At 48.2% G+C, this 17860-nt stretch overlaps 2 protein-coding genes and 2 long non-coding RNA genes across 5 annotated transcripts in view; 2 read left to right on the forward strand and 2 right to left on the reverse strand.

The window, feature by feature from the left end:
• Positions 1-2257, reverse strand: part of LOC135826669 (ras GTPase-activating protein 1-like) — a 3139-nt gene extending 882 nt beyond the window's left edge. Inside the window, exons 1-4 of the mRNA XM_065339270.1 lie at positions 2053-2257; positions 1675-1960; positions 721-800; positions 33-153 (exon numbers count right to left, since the gene is read on the reverse strand). Of these exons, the coding sequence (XP_065195342.1) occupies positions 33-153; positions 721-800; positions 1675-1960; positions 2053-2228 (663 nt within the window). The 5' untranslated portion in view covers positions 2229-2257. The remainder of the gene's footprint in view (positions 1-32; positions 154-720; positions 801-1674; positions 1961-2052) is intronic.
• A 412-nt stretch (positions 2258-2669) lies between these two features.
• On the forward strand, positions 2670-16480 carry LOC135826464 (SH2 domain-containing adapter protein D-like). Of its 2 annotated transcripts, none has more exons than XM_065339072.1 (5): positions 2670-3268; positions 8888-9108; positions 10502-11364; positions 13890-14009; positions 14964-16480. In XM_065339072.1, exons 1-5 carry the CDS (start codon positions 3115-3117, stop codon positions 15142-15144), a joined length of 1539 nt encoding a protein of 512 aa, XP_065195144.1. In that variant the 5' UTR covers positions 2670-3114; the 3' UTR covers positions 15145-16480. The 2 variants fall into 2 exon arrangements, with proteins under 2 accessions (XP_065195144.1, XP_065195143.1); XM_065339071.1 differs by lacking the exon at positions 2670-3268 and adding an exon at positions 3463-4388.
• Positions 4702-6398, forward strand: LOC135826466 (uncharacterized). Its single transcript, XR_010555303.1, has 2 exons — positions 4702-5087; positions 5784-6398. It is a non-coding gene; the product is annotated as an uncharacterized LOC135826466 (long non-coding RNA).
• On the reverse strand, positions 5608-6635 carry LOC135826465 (uncharacterized). The gene is made up of 2 exons (XR_010555302.1): positions 6473-6635; positions 5608-5989 (listed from the first exon to the last, which is right to left on the reverse strand). It is a non-coding gene; the product is annotated as an uncharacterized LOC135826465 (long non-coding RNA).
• Positions 16481-17860: the final 1380 nt, after the last annotated feature.

Genomic DNA, 17860 nt, shown 5'->3' on the forward strand with positions numbered 1-17860 from the left:
GTGGCACGTATTCGCCGCTCGCCGCAACTTACCGCATCTTGGACGAGGGCGAGCGGCACGAGGCCTCCTTTGGAAGCGTCATTCACCGACGTACACCAGATGTACTCGTCATTGAAGACATCGTCGACGGTGAACACGTCACCCATGTTGAACCTAAGCAAGGACAAACAAAATAAACAGGCTGTTCAGGCAAAGCGACGTAGTTCGGCGTCAATTTTCAAAATCGAAAGCGCCAGAGTACCATGCATGGCTGAAGTCACCAGCAGTCTCCCCCCCCCCCCCCCCCCCCCCCCCCAATGCAGGCTGCATTTCATGTATGCAGACACAGATAGAAGTAACACACTGTGCGGGCTTGTTGCTACAGCGGACAGTGGAGTATATTGGCAACAGGCATACAGTAGCATGGTGTAATTCGGGTGCGGATGCGACCGCACGCACACACACACACACACACACACACACACCCGCACGCACACACACATACAGATGGAAAAGTAGGTTGCTTGACGAAGTTTACAGAAAGAATGTGAAGGACCACAGCATTTCATTGAATGAGTGCGTGCGCAGGTGTGAGTGCATGCGCGCGCGTGTGTGCGTGTGTGTGTGAGAGAGAGAGAGAGAGAGAGAGAGAGAGAGAGAGAGAGAGAGAGAGAGAGAGAGAGAGAGAGAGAGAGAGAGAGAGAGACAGACAGACAGAGAAAGCTACACAATCCAACTCACGGTATCTCGCCATCTAAACTCTCGGATTGCTGCGTCTGGCATGAGTAAAGAGCAATGACTCTACGTCGGCGCGCAACTTCCTACAGGCATACCGCAGCACGGCAGAAGAAGAATACAACGCTAGGTGAGAGGATAAGCAAACTATACGGTGGACTGATTGAAAATCCGGTGGAATGAACGGGGTATGTATGGAATGACTCATGGTGTACAGTAGGGGCAACTCGGAACCAAAGAAACAAATTGACCATTTGAATTTTGTGGTACAATTGGAGTGGTAAAATCTTCCCCACATTGTGTGATAGACGATACTAAAACTCAATGAAATTGAATTTTTGAAATGCAAGTCGCAAATTGCCTTCGTGGCTGGAGCATTGTACAGAACTACGAAACAGTGTACACATTGCAGGACTGTAAGCAGACGTTTACAGAACAATGAATGTCGCCTGAATGGCCCATGTACAAATTTGACCATGAGAACTGTCCGCAGGAGCATCCTTTCTCTGACTCCAGTCTGTGTCTGTTGTGGTCGCTATGCACCGATGCGTGTGGTGTGCTGGCAACATTTGTGTGGTGTGTGTACATCCGTGACTAAACAAATGCCATGTTCTGTTCTCAGCCAGCTGCTTTGGACGCCGAGCTAAATGACACTACCATCCGGGAGCGGCATTGGTCGCTTCAATGCTGATCTGGAGCGGCCAAAACACGGAATCACAGTGCTCTCGTAAGGTAGCTACATGCCATGACCTCTCCAGAACAATGGTTGGTACACTGGTGTCCTCCTCTACCTCCGCACTGCAACGCATCCTGCTACCAATGGCCATGACTAAACACCCGGCCAGTGAGAGAGAAGTGACTTGTCGCTGATACAAAAAAAAAAACAATACTATAAACACAGCAGGCTGTTGGAATGCAAAACTCGCATACACAACCACACTGCATTCTCAATCAACCAACCTCTTGCGGAGCCAAGGGATACTGTAGGACTTCATTTTCGAGAAGGCGAGACCTACTCGCGTAGTAGCCGATGAGCTCCTTCAGCGAGTAGAATTGCCTTCCGCCAATGTAATACTGGCCAGCAAAGGTTGTGATTCGGAAATGACTGATTCCAGTTACACCAAGAAATGACAAGGAATATGTCCCGGGCTGTCGATCGCTCTCTCGCACAAGATATGAGCCGGGGTGACCATATCGTCTCAGCCTCTCCTCGGCTGTCTTTCTGTCTAGCCGACCATGGTACCACCTGAAACACGGACAGAAGATGATTCACTTCACCTTACCTGAATTCAATAGTACGCAAAGTACGGCCAAAAAACCAAAGTCACAAATACGCACTCTCGCTCTGGCGGGGCATTGTATTCCGCAGCTCCATCTTCCTCGTCCAGCTCAAATTCCTCATCCTCCTCATAGTGCTCCTCTGCATTCTTGGCCAAGGACCGTTCCAACGTTTCTAAATCATAGTAAATCTTGTTTCCGTCGGTGAAGAACTCGTCTTCACCGTGCGACGCCATGTTCCCAACTGATGCTTGACAGAACACTGGTTTTGCGAAGACAACACTCAAAAGTCAAACACTCTGTTGCATGACAATATTCTGTCCATAACCAGGCGGTTTTCAGCCGATACCGCCCGTTTTCTAAATCGCTTTCAAATGCAGTATTAAAGAGCCTTTGAAAGAAATTCTGGACCGGTTTTTCCTGTTATTTCGGCGCAACTCGTTCAAATCGAAGGATTGAAGCCGATGAAACCCCATCGTTCATGGCGCTGTAAACGGCGTTTGAAACGCACCATTTCAAGGAAGGGATTCCCCCTTTTGGTTGATTTGTGGGCAAAACAAGCAACAAGGCCAAAAACGTGTACTAACTTTACAACTTGCCTGCACAAGGAGGAATCTTGGAAACCGTTGGATACCACTTTTTACCAGTCGGGCTGCACAGGCCTCATTTGTTTTCCCTTCTCTCTGGCTCTGTACGTGCAGGCCTCATTTGTGCAAAATGACCCACCGCTGTGTTGCGCTAGGTGCCATATCGGGATTTCCAAAAGGCTTTGACGACTTGCACGAATTTCGGGAGGGATTTGTTGTTTCGTAGCTTTATATCGTCCTGCTACCTACTGCCGTACTGAGGTCGACTGTTTGACTTGGGCAGGGGGAGTTTGGAGACGGCTGTGTGGGACCGCTGACACAGTGACAGCTTGCAAACTGAGTTTTCTGAATCATTTCCCCAGATTGCCTTCCCATTTGCTTCTCCTTGTCGTGCCCTTTTGGGCCCAAAGCCAAAGGTGTTGTGGGGTCAGAAATAAGAAAGTAGGAAAGCTAAAGGCCACTGCAGGGTCGATTATCTTCTTCGCGTGCAGAGTCTGCGGGAAATGAAGCTGATTGAAAGCTAGCTTCCTCCAAGATGTCCTCGTCTCTAACTCGCTTGTTCAAGAAGAAGGAAGTAATACCCAACAGCAACAGGCATGGGTTTGACGTAGATGACAACAGAGGCCATGCTCAGCCGAACAGCTCAGCTCCCCGAGGTTCTGATGCCAGCATGAGAGGCCTTGGTCAAGGTGAGCCTGCTGCGATATTGATATCAACAGTTTGATTGACTTTATTGATTTGAGGAGGCTTTTGTAAATCTTCATTGAAATGCGTGGCGAGTTCCTAGCCCTGGCTGTGTGCGGTTGACAGATGTGGCTGTGACTTTCAAGGGTAGTCTGTCACTGCGTCCACTGTTCCGATTTCGATTTCGATTGTAGGTGGTCGAAGGTCTGCAGACAAAGAGCCGGCCCAAATCGGCCAAGAGCGCTGTGCTCGTACTGACCTGCAGACCCTCCGAGCAGTGTCATTCACTACGATTGTGTGTTTGCCATGTAGCAGTTGTGTTGAAGGGCGGCGGGGCACTCAATTGAGTTGCGGGCCGTGCTTCCTCAATCGATCCCCAACCAATAGGGAACAGAATTGCTGGCGGAGAACAACGATTGTAGCTCGTGTCCACGGCTGGTTGATGTACTTAGAACTCGTTCAGTTTCGCCCAAATCGTCCTGAACATGCTGCTGCTGCTGCTGCTGGTTATTCACTGACTACTTGACTGAATTGACCACGCACCAAATCACACGAACGGGGACCTTACACTTACTGTCGCAGCACAAGAAGAGAGTTCGCCTCTCTCAACTAAAGCAGTGTGTTTTCTTAGCCTTCGCCAAAGAGGGTGTCATTGTGTCTGGTTTTTAGTCCTCCCAAATGTTTCTCGCTAAACTGCATCAGTGTTTTTATCAAGTTGTCACTGCGCTCACCAGGAGCTAGCCCCCGACTTTATCAGCCGGATTGATAACATCCCTAGTTGGGCATCTCCGTGTCAAGTGACAGGTCTTAGACGTTTAGCCGCGCCTATCTAGACCCGCTTATCCCTGTGCCCTGTTGCTGTCAATGCACACACACACATACACATACACACACACACACACACACACACACACACACACACACACTGAGCGGTCATGAGTAGCATGCTGAGAAAGCTCTCTTTCAAGAACTCGTTTCGCAAGTCGCGCAGCGATGGCAAATCGGCCTCCGACAGCCGCCTGGCCTCGCCAATGCAACGGCCGCAGATTCGGACGCGACTGCGCCGCAAGTCTTCGTCGCCGTCGCCCTCTCCGCCGAGAACACCCGTGTCTTCATCCGATAATGGTATTGAATCTTGAAACCATATCTTATACTGTGGTCCCTCTATAATCCGCCACCATGCTAAGGAAATTCTGCTGGACTAGGGAGTGCGCTGGATTAAAGGGAAACTGAACGCCAAAAATAAGTATGGCTTATCCGAAGGGGAATTGGGCACTGATTCCGATGAGCTATGTCTCGAGCCGATCAGAGAAGAGGAACTGTGTCAAATTCCATAAATAACACCTCCCATATTTGGAAATTGGCCTTGATGACGTGCGTACTGCTTAGCTGTCACCATGCTGTGCATGTTCACCAGTGTAATTGAATGGAAGAAAACAATTACTTTGGTGTTTTGCAGCTCTGTTTCGTTCCCTGACGGTAACCAAATCTAGATGTAGGAATCTGTTGAGCAGGAGAGTGACACATGTCTTCCCAAAGGCTGTCCAGGCTGCAGTGGTGATGAGGAAGACACGATCATCACCCCGAGATCGATCGTAGCGAATTGGAAAACTCATGGTGAATTTGCTTCCACTCCAAGGCAATGTCGAGGTATGAAGGGTGCTTGTACTGCCTTCCAAAGTGAAGAGGAGATGAACATGGCTTTGCATAGCTGTTGTTCTATGCCAACTAACTTACCTACTCTTGCTGGTGCCGTAGTGGCATATTGCAAATTTCGTGGACGAACAACTCTAGTCACTAGTGGCTAGTGAGCAACACTAACAGGTGAGATTTTTCAATTCGACAAAAATTGTTTTTGTTTGAGAACTGACAGTGGCAGTCATTAGACTCAGTAGGTGTCTTTGCTGCTTCTTTCCCTTCATCGGTAGGGTTGTGCTTGAATAGTACAAGTGCTTGAAGTAAAATAAAATAAATAGAACATGTGGAACATAAATCTAATCAAGCATCAGTACATGTATTGCGAAGTTCAACTTCAAAGCACATGAAATCACAATGATCACGAAGTTTATGTAATCAGGAGTACACCCTGTGTTCAACGAACACATACACACATGCTGTATTGCGCACACACATGTACACATGTGCGTGCACCCCCACCCCATCCCACAGACACACGCATGCAGCGCGCACATCCATACACATGTGCGTGTACCCCCCCCCCCCACACACACACACACATTCCTACCCATACACATGTGCGCCCCCCCCCCCCCCCCCCACACACACGTGTGCACATACAGATACACAAACACACACGCACGAACACACACACACAAGATACGTGTAAGTGTACATGGTCTTCCTGGTGCAGATGCTGAGCCAGCACAATGGAAAATACCTCCATCAAGATGCTTGATCAAGTGTTGTGATAATGGCACTGTTTGTTCGTTTTACAAAGAAGTGTGGGAAAGATTACAATGCATTATAATTCATAATTGTTCTTTGCCTTGTACTGTGCAGACCAGAATGCTTCGCTATCAACTCCTGGCTTTCCATCGGCATGGTGTTCAGGTGCAGCGGCATCTGGTCCGGGGAGTTCAAGTTGCTGGATGGCTGCACTGACACAGGATGGGTTTGCGTTGGCAATGCGATACGGCAGTCATCCCACATCACGAGCTACATGTTTATGTAATTTATATTGTCGCTCGTCCAGCAACGTCAAGGCTCTGCATGTAAACACAGGAGAACACCATAATACTACTCAGGGGATAATAATTTTGGATATCAATTTCGTGACAATTATTAGATTCACACAATATTCACAACGTATGCAACACGATGCTGTCTATTGACACTACTTCAAATTGAAGTGCTCACTACTCCTCTCCCGTTTTTATCTCCCTCTACCTTATGAATACTCTGCATTACTGGTTTCATTTCTACCCTTTCCATTGCTGCCAGCTCCCAGTCTTTTTCAATGCACAGCACCACCTTGACAGTCATTTTTGTGATTTGATGTACACATACTTTGAAGTTCAAATTCGAATTACATGATCAGATTTTTGTTCCACATTTTCTATTTATTTTTACTTCAAGCACAACCCTACCGATGAAGGGAAAGAAGCAGCAGAGAGACACGTACTGAGTCTAATGACTGCCACTGTCAGTTCTCAAACAAAAACATTTTTTGTCGAATTGAAAAATCTCACCTGTTAGTGTTGCTCACTAGCCACTAGTGACTAGAGTTGTTCGTCCACGAAATTTGCAATATGCCACTACGGTACCAGCAAGAGTAGGTAAGTTGGCATAGAACAACAGCTATGCAAAGCCATGTTCATCTCCTCTTCACTTTGGAAGGCAGTACAAGCACCATTCATACCTCGACATTGCCTTGGAGTGGAAGCAAATTCACCATGAGTTTTCCAATTCGCTACGATCGATCTCGGGGTGATGATCGTGTCTTCTTCATCACTACTGCAGCCTGGACAGCCTTCGGGAAGACATGTGTCACTCTCCTGCTCAACAGATTCCTACATCTAGATTTGGTTACCGTCAGGGAACGAAACAGAGCTGCAAAACACCAAAGTAATTGTTTTCTTCCATTCAATTACACTGCTGAACATGCACAGCATGGTGACAGCTAAGCAGTACGCACGTCATCAAGGCCAATTTCCAAATATGGGAGGTGTTATTTATGGAATTTGACACAGTTCCTCTTCTCTGATCGGCTCGAGACATAGCTCATCGGAATCAGTGCCCAATTCTCCTTCGGATAAGCCATACTTATTTTTGGCGTTCAGTTTCCCTTTAACAAATCTGATTTTCTGCAGTAAGAATGTTCGTGAAGAGGACATTTTGGCTACTGAATTTTACGCTGGTTTATAGAGGGTGCTGTTTTTTGTAAAGTGCTGCATTAAAGAGGGACGGCTGTAAAATCGTGTACCTCCAATCCCGGTGTGCAGGTCAAACTCCACCTAGTACCTGGAATTGGGCTGAGTGTTGCATCTATTCAGGCAGCACTTTTCACAAGCAAGAACACCCTTCCCGGAATCGCCATTACTAGTAGCTGAGGTTCTCTGGCAGGACGAAGCTTGCCCGCCCCAGGCAAAACCTCGGCCATGTTCTGCAGTAAACCAGTTCAGTATTATAGTACCCTGGATAAAACATACTCTGGATTTGCTGTTCTATGTCAGCTGTTTAACCTCGCATACACAGTACTGTCAAGCGGCTAATTTAAAGCCCGTGATGTTTTTAGCGAAAGGAGTGTTTTCGCTAAAGTCTGGCCCCACCAATCGAAATTTTGCATGTACAGTTCAGTTGTCACTGAACTGTCCACAAACTGTCAAGAGTTCATGGACTCTTGACAGTTGTAGTAACCTTTTTTTACTCTGAAACTCGGGTCTCTAAAATATTTCCTCACGGATTTGTCCTAATTCAGAGTTTACCCGCTAAAATTAGCCGTTCTGCAGTACCTCCTAGTGAAGCAGCGGCGGCGAAGGTCCTACACGGCAAGTTTAAACATAACAACCACGAACTCACAAGCAAGGAAAGTTCCAAGTTCTTTAACCTTTTGTACAACCCTTGCAGGTTTGTTATGCTGGAGTCTTGCTGTATTTCATGTGCCACTGTGTACGACAGTACGGCGTAGTGTGACGTGATCACGTTATCATTGTGTTCTACACGTGTGCAGACTATACATGGAGGGATTTCACGCCGCATTCTTTTCTTTAGAAGTGCGACGCCTTTTCATTAGCCGCTACCACCTGTGCATTGGCAGCGTGCAGTCTGTTTCACAATCAATGCAGATTGGTTGTTCCCTTGTCCACCATGCTGCCTGGGCTAAATTTGTCAATCAAATGTGTGACGGGTCACAAGACCGCACTACCCCTTTGGAAAAAACGTGGATAAAATTTCCAAATCCCGAATTAAAAATTCAACGTGGGAAGGCGATTATTCTGTGGTATTCCCTACAGTACAGTGTATAGTAAATCTGCATTGCATTCTGCGAGCGTTTCACCGTCCTTGTGCAGGATTTGACAGCCTAGCTACGTGGTAGACTGGTGTTTACACGATCGTTCGCAAACTGAGCAGCCTTCGACGGACCTGCGCTAATTACTGAAATGTACTGGAATAGAACACAAAGCTGCAGTGCTTGTCTGCATGGTGATTTCAGTCTTATTTCGACATGGGAACAACCTGACCACGCTGGGACATGGGTGGTTTTAGAAGCGCTGCATCCGCATGCCCCAGGCTTGCATCCGGGGACGTGCCAAATGTGTGGGTAGAAAAAACAAACACTGCTACATACCAAGTCATGCTGTGAGACAGACACTTGAGAATTCCCCCTCCCCCAGAACTACGTGTGGACAAGACAAAATCATGTATGGCATAATAATTCACGAAATACATCAATGTTTGTGTTTGTGTTAGATACCTGAGGTTTGGTGTGTGTGTGTGTGTGTGTGTGCTTGTATCACGTACTGTGGTTTGACAAGCTGTAATCCCTCGACCATTACTGCATTAGTCCTGGTATGAGAGTACTTATCGAATAGTGTTTGCGTGTGTGTCTCTGTGTGTGTGTCTGTGTGTGTGTGTCTCTGTGTCTGTGTGTATGTGTACTATAGGCATCTCAGACGAGTACGCTGACCCGTGGGACATTCGCAACGGCGGCTCGGGAGGCGGAGGCGCAGCACCACCGCACCTGACCCACGGCAATCACGGCGGTGGCGTTACCCCTAGCGCCAACCAGTTTGCGCCGACGTCGTCCAAGCAGCCGCAGGAAGAGTGCTCCTACTCTGCGCCCTTCACCGGCAACTCCATACCGCAATCGCCCAAGATGACTGAGGTCAGTTTTTATTTCACACAGCTGATGCATTTCAGTCTGGCCATGACCGGACCAATTCTTTCACCACCAGTGTTTGTTTACTGCTGAGGAGGCCATGTGTTTACTCTCCGTATCATACACTAATTATGAAAGGCCCTGGTATGGCCGGACCAACCAAAAACTGATTCCGCTGGTCTTGCGATAGAATGTCCTTGTTGCAAACACAATGCGTAGCACCAAGAGTACATAACCCCCCAGAGTGTGCAACTCCACTATGGGTGCTGTCCCGACAGAATTTCAAGTTGACGTCTTTTTCACGATGCAATGCGTACTGTACACGGATTATCAGACGAATCCGGAACCTGTGGTTGACCGAAGCCGATCGATCCTGTACAAATTATTGGAAAGAAAAACGTGTGATGCGTTGACACCCGTACACATGCTGTAAATCACTGGTGCAAGAAGCATTGCGTCATAAATAATGACGTCAACTTGAAATTCTGTCGGGACAGCAGGGTATGTGGGAGTTGCACACTCTGGGGGGTTATGTACTCTTGGTGGCACGAACATCTTACCTTCTCAATGGCCAATGGGACATATGCATTAATTTCCTGCCATTATGTTTTGCGGGGCAAGTCCACTACAACCGTACACACTGTCATACCAACTCTGCATAAAAGATCATGAACTTTGTGAGGTCATACACATAAATGTACTATAACGGGTTGTACCTGCCAAGTACATGTATGGGGTAACTTGCCCAGCAAAAAGGTGACGGCCATCTTAGATGCATAGCTCCCATTCCACTCTTTGCTCAGGTACCTATGGCTTGTTTGTTTTGTCACTGACGGTCTCACTACATGTAGAGTATCACTGGGCTTGAGTCTATTACCCCTACGCTATTCGTAGTGATGGCATGTGCTCGTGCATTGGGGTTGAATTCTTGACCCTGGAAATTCCCAGTTGTGTCAGTATCGTATACGTGGTCCGCGATAAAGTTGTTTCCGTCGTTAGCATCAGTCACTTACCGCTCCATGTGCACATCACCACCATAGCGGGAGCAATTCCGTTGCGCTCCAACAGGGCCAGCACGTGCACAGCAGTAGATAATGAATATTGCAAGGTGAAATAAATGATGTTCTACAGGGCAACATGTGCGCAACTGCACACTAGCGCTAGCAAAGCGGCAGCTGTGGGGTCTGCGACGGCAGACCTTCACATCACGTGATAAACCCGTGATAAACAGTATTCACACCTTGTGCATGATAGATCATAGATGTGTGTACATGGCTGTGCGCAGCCCTGCTTGCGGGGGATAGTGCTCTCTGATGCGAGCGTATCTGTGTGTGTGTGTGTGTGTGTGTGTGTGTATGTGTGTGCGGCTGCATATGTGTTGGTGTATGCGTGTGTTTAGACTCAGTACAAGAAGACGATGAACGACGACTACCAGGACCCGTTTGACGCTCGCCTGCGCAAGGGCACCACCGCCTCTCTCACTGGCAGCACGGGCGGTGGTGGTGGCAGTGGCTTGCACCCTGTGACCAGCAACACGGACCAGCACCGCGGCCCGCCGTCGCACCATCACCATCACCACCACAGCTCGCGCGGCGGTGGCAGCAGCTCCAACAACATGTCGGTACGCGGAGTCGGACAGGGGACAGCATCGGCCTGCGAGTACGACACGCCCGTCGACTCGCGGACGCGTCGCGGCACCGGCACCATGACGACCGGCGGTGGTAACCACAGCAACAGTCACCTGGACAACTACAGCCTGCCCGCCGACACTCTGCGCGCTGGGGCTGGTGGTGGTGTGGCAGCGGCGCCGCCCAGCATGTCTGATCACGGCAAGAACAACGCGTCGTCAACATATTCCATGCCACGTGACACCATCCGCCAGCATCCCAGCGACATATCCGTGCAGGTCGGTGCTATGCCCATGGTGCAACAACAGCAGCAGCAGCAACAGCACCCGTCTCCGCACTGCGACTACAGCAACCCGGCCGACCACATTGGCGACATACACCGCAACGGGTCGCCGTCACGTGGCCGCTACATGGAGTACCGCGGGTCGGAAGCGTCCGCTCCCACGGTTACTCCTACAACAGTACCCACCGGTCACTCGGTGCGTGCGTTCAGCGATAGTTCCAGTCAGTCCAGCGTGACATCGGTTGCTTCTGCTGCGCATAGCCGACAACCCGACACGATGCGCGGGCCGCCCGACTTGCCTGACAATTACCCGCCGGTGAACAGCCAGAGAGAGTCGCTGCGATCCTTCCAGTAAGGCCGCCCTTCTGTGTGCTTGTGTGTGTGTGTGTGTGTGTGTGTGTGTGTGTGTGTGTGTGTGTGTGTGTGTGTGTGTGTGTGTGTGTGTGAAACACAACACGTACACACTCGCCTTGGCGTTGTGAGTTATGGACCAATAATTGAACGTACTATTACCGTAAAATCCCGCCAGAGCGCCCCGTCTCTCCCATCGGCCCCTCCCTGACTTCTGGTCAGGGACGTGATTGATTGTATCCTTGTCTGACTCTGTCGCAGTCTGTGATGCCCTACTGTACTGCAGACGCGTGCTTGACCCCGTTGGAAATGTACGCAACAGTGCCCACCCTCTTGACCAGGGATCGCACAAACCCTGCGTTTTGTCAGGTCTGTGCGACTCCTGGCTCTTGACATTTGGTCAATGTACGAGATGCACGAACAGTTTTCGTAGGGTGAGTACTTTTTCATGAAGCACTGAATGCGGCAAGTAGGACTCGCCCATCCGCCCCTCCCCACCTGAAGCGTCGAGGAGGTAGGGGCGCGCTGGCGGGATTTTACGGTATATCACTCCATTATCACTGCTGTCCAGAAAGAATTTCAAGTTTACGTCATTTTTTTGCGATATTTACGGACGGCCCTATAGATGAAAATGGAGTAACGTGAAATTCTTTCGGGACAGCAGTGATAATGGAGTGATATAATAGACACCCTTAGCAAAAAAACGTTATGTTGTAACGGTATTACCGTAAGGGGGGAAAATACCGTGATTTGGGTTCAACCTTTAGCAAGATGCACGCTATTTTTAGTACGCTGTTGCCACGAGAATAGCTTTTATTTCGCGCGGTACAACCATTTATGTCACCATATACGCGATACAAGGTGAAATGTGTACGGACTATGCAATCTTTCACCCAAAAACGTACCATTTTGTCACAACGATAAATCAGCCCCCATAACGTTTTTACGCTGCAGCTTCAACGCTATTTGGGTAATCAAGGTACAAGTACCGTAAAAAATAGTGTTACCGTTTTTTGCTAGGGGTGTCTATTATAGTGGAGTTGCACCCCCCCCCCCCCCCCCCCCGGGGGCATGTACTCTTGGTTGTACTCAAAGCAGGGTTTGCGTACAACCCTGTAGCTATGATGCACAGGGTACTAGGGTGCAGATAGTGTGTACGCACTATTGCGCACGGGTCCAGCCACAAGGCGTGAACTTCAGCCGGCGCAGACCCCAAAGATGGACTGGGGGGGGGGGGGGGGTTGCACACTCTTGCCCCTGGGTACTATGTACTCTTCATAGTACGGATGTACACTCGACCTAACCATAAATGTGTGTGTGACCAAGAGTACATAACCCCCCAGAGTGTGCAACGCGTGCAGTCCGCCGTCCGATAACTCGTGGGCTATGCTGAAAGATTTCGAAATCAAGAGCCCAAATCAGTGCATTTGATTGAATCACAGAGAAAATCCCCATTTTATCCTGTTCAAATAAGTTCAAGGAAACGCGTGTGATGCGTTCACACCTCACTCAAGCATCGTAAATCACTCGTGCGCGTGGAGCATTGCATCATAAGAATGACGTCAACTTGACCTGGCACGAGGGAAACATGGGTGGGCTGATCCACTCACCTCCCACCGCTTTAGGTGCTGCATCTGCACCTTAGATGTTTGCAGGGTGGTGGCGTTTCTATGGATACTGAAAACTCAGTCCAGCTGAGTTTCGAGGGAAGCGTGAAATTAATTTTTTTTCCACTTGTGCATTTCTCAAAGTGCGAACACTCCGCTGTAGCCATCCACCATATCCATACATCTTCACAACACTCTCACAACGGTCTCTGGACTACACCAATCACTAACAGAAAAAGAGATACTAGAGAGGTTCCGGGGTACGATTTTCCGTGCCAAAATCCGTGTGGGCGCTACGGATTTTTTCCAGGCGTGCTCCATACGATTTTTCGGCACGGAGAATCCGTGTGGACTGGCTTTCATACGAACCATGTTTCGTATGGAGATTTTGCGTCATCGGGTGCAGAAAGATTTTTCGCGTACAAATTTGGTGCGAGAAACATCGATTTTCCGCGGGAAGTTTTGATTTCGGTACAAATTTTCAAAATAAAAAGGCGTAGCGCGGGAATGTGACGTGATTGCGATCGTAACCTAGGCAATGACGGCAAACACATAAGTTCCGTACTGCGGAACATTTCACTGCTCGAAAACGACGTATAAAAAATCCGTAGCGCCTGTACGGATTTTGGCACAAAAAATCGTACTCCGGAACCTCCCTACTGTAAGTGTACAAATTTTCTGCCTCCCAGGGCTAAAACACATTCGACTGCAACAAATGTTTTCGCCCTGTACTGCCAAAACATGACCAGGCCGAAAATAGCCGAAAATAAATATGCGCCGAATATTTGTTGACTTACAGTAACCATTTGAATTTTCATGCAAAGCCGCCTATCTTCTCTCTCCCTCTCTCTCTCTCTTTCGCGTGTGCTTTTGTCTGATTTTGTCCTCGCTTTCCGTTCTCTTGTTGTATGTGTTCAGCTGGTTCCATGGTGGTATCACACGTGACCGTGCAGAGATGCTTCTGCGCGCCGTTCCCGACTGCAGCTTCCTGGTTCGCGTCAGCGAGAGCTCACCGAACGACTACTCGCTCTCTGTCAGGTATGGCGTGGCCTGCACGGTAGCTTCTTATGCGTCTTTTTCATTGTTTTTTTTTTGGGTGTTGAATGGGGTCAGGTACTCTTAGCCATGTACGTGTGCTTCAGTAGCAGATGCTAGAAACTGCTCGCTCACTCTCTTTCTTTCTCTGTCTCTCTCTCTCTCTCGCAAGCCAATAATAGTAAACTGGAAATTGTAATTCCTTTCTCCAGACGTCGACGAAAAGCTTTGAAGTAATGAATACTGTAGTACTCGCCGGCTAAAGTTCTGCCTGTACAGTGATTGGAAGTCATCTCGTAATGGCCTAAACGCTCCTCCAATCTCGTGTTACCCAGTGCAAGTAGAGTGTAGGATAAACACACTGAAACTGCTCGCGTGTACCGATGTTGTCTGATTCTCTGCAGTAGTACATGTATGCGTATGTCCACGCGCACACGTGTACAAACCAAACACGCCGACGTTTGTCACAGATGCAAAGAAATTGAAGCGATTCAACTTTGATCCGTAACTCCATGGGATTTCGAAAACTACCGATTTCTTTTTTGAAAACCCCAAACGGCCTACGCTGGACGACAGCCACCAGTTTCTTGCCAGCCAACAGTTTGTTGTTTTGCTTGTACAGGTGTACAGTGTGCCCTGGTTACTATGACAACATAGGTTACAAGACAAGCCCTCATTAGTAGACAACGATCCAGACTCCCCCTGGCGCCTGAAACACGCACATCCAAGTCCGGGTAGTAGATATACATTCGTTATAAGACAACAACAAAAGTCAAACCCCGCGGCTGTCTACTAACGATGGTAGACCTGTACATTGTAGTCGGTGGTCATGTGACGTGTGGCTGGTCTCTTAGACTCTCTGTCTGCCTGTCTCTCTCTCTCTCTCTCTCTCTCTCTCTCTCTCTCTCTCTCTCTCTCTCTCTCTCTCTCTCTGCCTTTGCACTGCTCTGCTGACAGGAATTCCGGCCACCCGCTGCACCTGAAGATAATCCGCCGATCGGACGGTACGTTTGTGCTGGGCCAGAATAGCAAGCCCTTCCAGAGTATCATTGACATGATCCAGTACTACGAGCGGCACAAGCTGCTCATCAAGGGCGCCGAGCACATCTTCCTCGAGTACGTCATACCGCGACACTAGCGCGTGAGTGCGTGTAGATGTGCCGTGCCAAGTGCACGCGCGCGGTATCGAGGCGGCGATGTTCGCTCGCGTGCTACCGTGTGCGCAGTTGTGACTTGGGCGGTGGAGGCGGCAGCTCGGCTGTGGGAGCCGGCATGTACTGAACTCACTTCCCCATTGTGCTTTGCACTTCTGGCAATGAGTACTGCTTGCCGAATTGAGGTGACGTTTGTTACATGGACAGAGGGTTCTTGGCGTCAAACACACGCCCGTTCTTTATATGAAACTTGAAAATTTATGATCCGTACTATTTTTTTTGGAAGCCCCAACCCTTTTTTCTGTTGGTCGTTTTTTCATCTGTCTGGGCCTCAGCGCTAACTTACCATGACGTTGTGACTAAAACTATAATCTCCCCTGTTAACACATTTAATACAGACCATGCAGAAGTAAATTATTGATAACTGTCCCTCGTCCCTGAACGCCGCTTTGCACGCGCACTCTATACTTTCTTTTCCTGTTGAGTGCTTGGCGTCGGTTTTTTTTTCCAGCGACGTCAAAGTGTACACCAAATGTAGACGCATCTTACTCAACGTCTCTTGCTCATTTGCCTTCCATCCCCGCACTAGCAGAACGTCTCTTGCTCATTTGCCTTCCATCCCCGCACTAGCAGTCGCTGTGCTAGTAATCTAGAACCCCTCTCGACAGTGGTTTCACGTCCGTCGTCTGCGTGGCCCGTTTTCTTTCTCCACTTCTCTTAGCCTTGCCGCCGGCCTGTGTATAGGTATGTGAGGTTGTGGACGTGTGTGTGTGTGTGCGTGTATGTGTGCGTGTGTGTGTGGTGTGTGCGTGGCTTTGAGTTCTGCATCTACTTGATCTGTGCGGGTACTATCGCTTTACCCTCCGAGCTCCGTGACGTGCCGAAATTCCTGTTGCTTTCTATTGATCATATCTTGTGGGTTTTGATATAGTTCTGCCCGCTCTATATATATATATATTGTATATTTTAGTGTTGCCACGCGTCAATACTGCCTCCATTACTCCGTGATCAGCTCTTCCCCTGCGGGACTTTGTCCAGTCGCAATCCCAATTATGATCTCTTGGAATATTTTCTAAAAAACTTTTTTACTTAGACCGCATTTTTGCTCAACTTCTCCTCTTTGGCTTCTTTTTACACGCACTCGTGCCGCTCTTAACTTCTAGTACATATTGGCGTATTGAACATTGCACAGTTTTCATTGTACACTATAATTGTATTACCTTTTCTTGTAGTGTGAGTTTCATCGTCAACGGCTAGCTGTGCCGTCTGTACGTCCCCGTCTGTCGTATGCGTGAGCTTGATGGTTATCTTTCCAAGAGGTCTGGTCCTCTCCATGGTGTGTATGTGCCGTTCGTGTTGCGCATCGATTGGCAAAATGTGTGTGTGTGCTGTGTGTGTGTGACTGTGCATGTACGTGATTGTATGAGTATTATCAAGAGCAGTTGCACACTCTTGTATTGGGGGTGATGTACTCTTGGTATTATGCAATGGATGGCACTGGCATGCAGAGTGGCTCATGCAACATAGACGTACAGTCTGTCCCCCGTGAATTCCGCGAATTGCAGAATTTCTGTAGAATCAATAGTGCCCGCAGAATTATGAAAATCCCGCGGAATATTGCAGAAAAGAGAGAAAACTGCTTTTTCTGGAGACTTTCGATGTATTTTCACAGCCAAACCAATCTGTTGTGACTTTCAAACAGCAGTATGTTATTCTGGAGCCTTCAATATTTTTTGGACCAGGATTTCGCATAAGTTTGGTTCAGGATTTATAGGGACAACAAACTCCGGTGGGGTTACGGAAATTTCATCTGTTTTACGCTCATTATCCTTGCAGAATATAGGATTTGCAGAATTAGCGCAGAATTTACCGTTTTCAGCCGCAGAATTCTGCACGGAATTTCTGATATTCTGCCGTGGAATTCACGGGGGACAGCGTACTCGAACACACATACTGTATGTATGCACAACATAAATATGCTGTAAATCAGTTACCAGATATTTTCTTCCGGATGGTGAGGGATCCGGATAAACGAGGTCTGACTGTAGGACTATGGTAAATTAAAACATTGATTACCGATTTGCATGCTTTGCTTGATAGGGTTTGGCTGTGCTCTTAGAAACAGTCCGTACTGGATCATACCAAGAGTACACAACTCCCAGGTCATGTACTCTTGATCATACTTACTAGTATGTATTTCAAAGACAGTCTCCAGAAAACCAACACCGCCGCTCTTATCTTCAGCGAACGGCGGCGTTGGTTTTCTAAATTAGCCTGGTGGCGTTCTTAGCATCAGGCTGGACGTTCTTGGGCTCCACATTCTTTAGCGGGACTCTACTGTATGGAGACCCTGCCTAATTTCAATCAAATAATAATTGTCATCAAGACAACGGTATGAAATTCAACATTGCTGCCGGGACATCTCAAAATGCAACCTACAATAATTATTATTATTGTACAAGTGAATACGCCGTTCACTTGAATTTCTGCTTGGGTAGGAATGCATGTGGGATTTGGCACATCCTTGATGTATTCAGGACCTACAAGCGAACCAACTCAACTAGCATAACCCATAAGCTCTTGGAAGTAAGTTGGCACAAGTCTAAACCCACGCGCAAACAGTACGCAATCTCGCCATAATCTGGACTTGCATCAAGTAAGGGCAGGTGGGGTTAGACAATGCAAATAGTGCAGCCACCA

The sequence above is a fragment of the Sycon ciliatum genome, chromosome 10, assembly GCF_964019385.1.
Source record: "Sycon ciliatum chromosome 10, ocSycCili1.1, whole genome shotgun sequence".
NCBI classification, from domain to species: domain Eukaryota; kingdom Metazoa; phylum Porifera; class Calcarea; order Leucosolenida; family Sycettidae; genus Sycon; species Sycon ciliatum.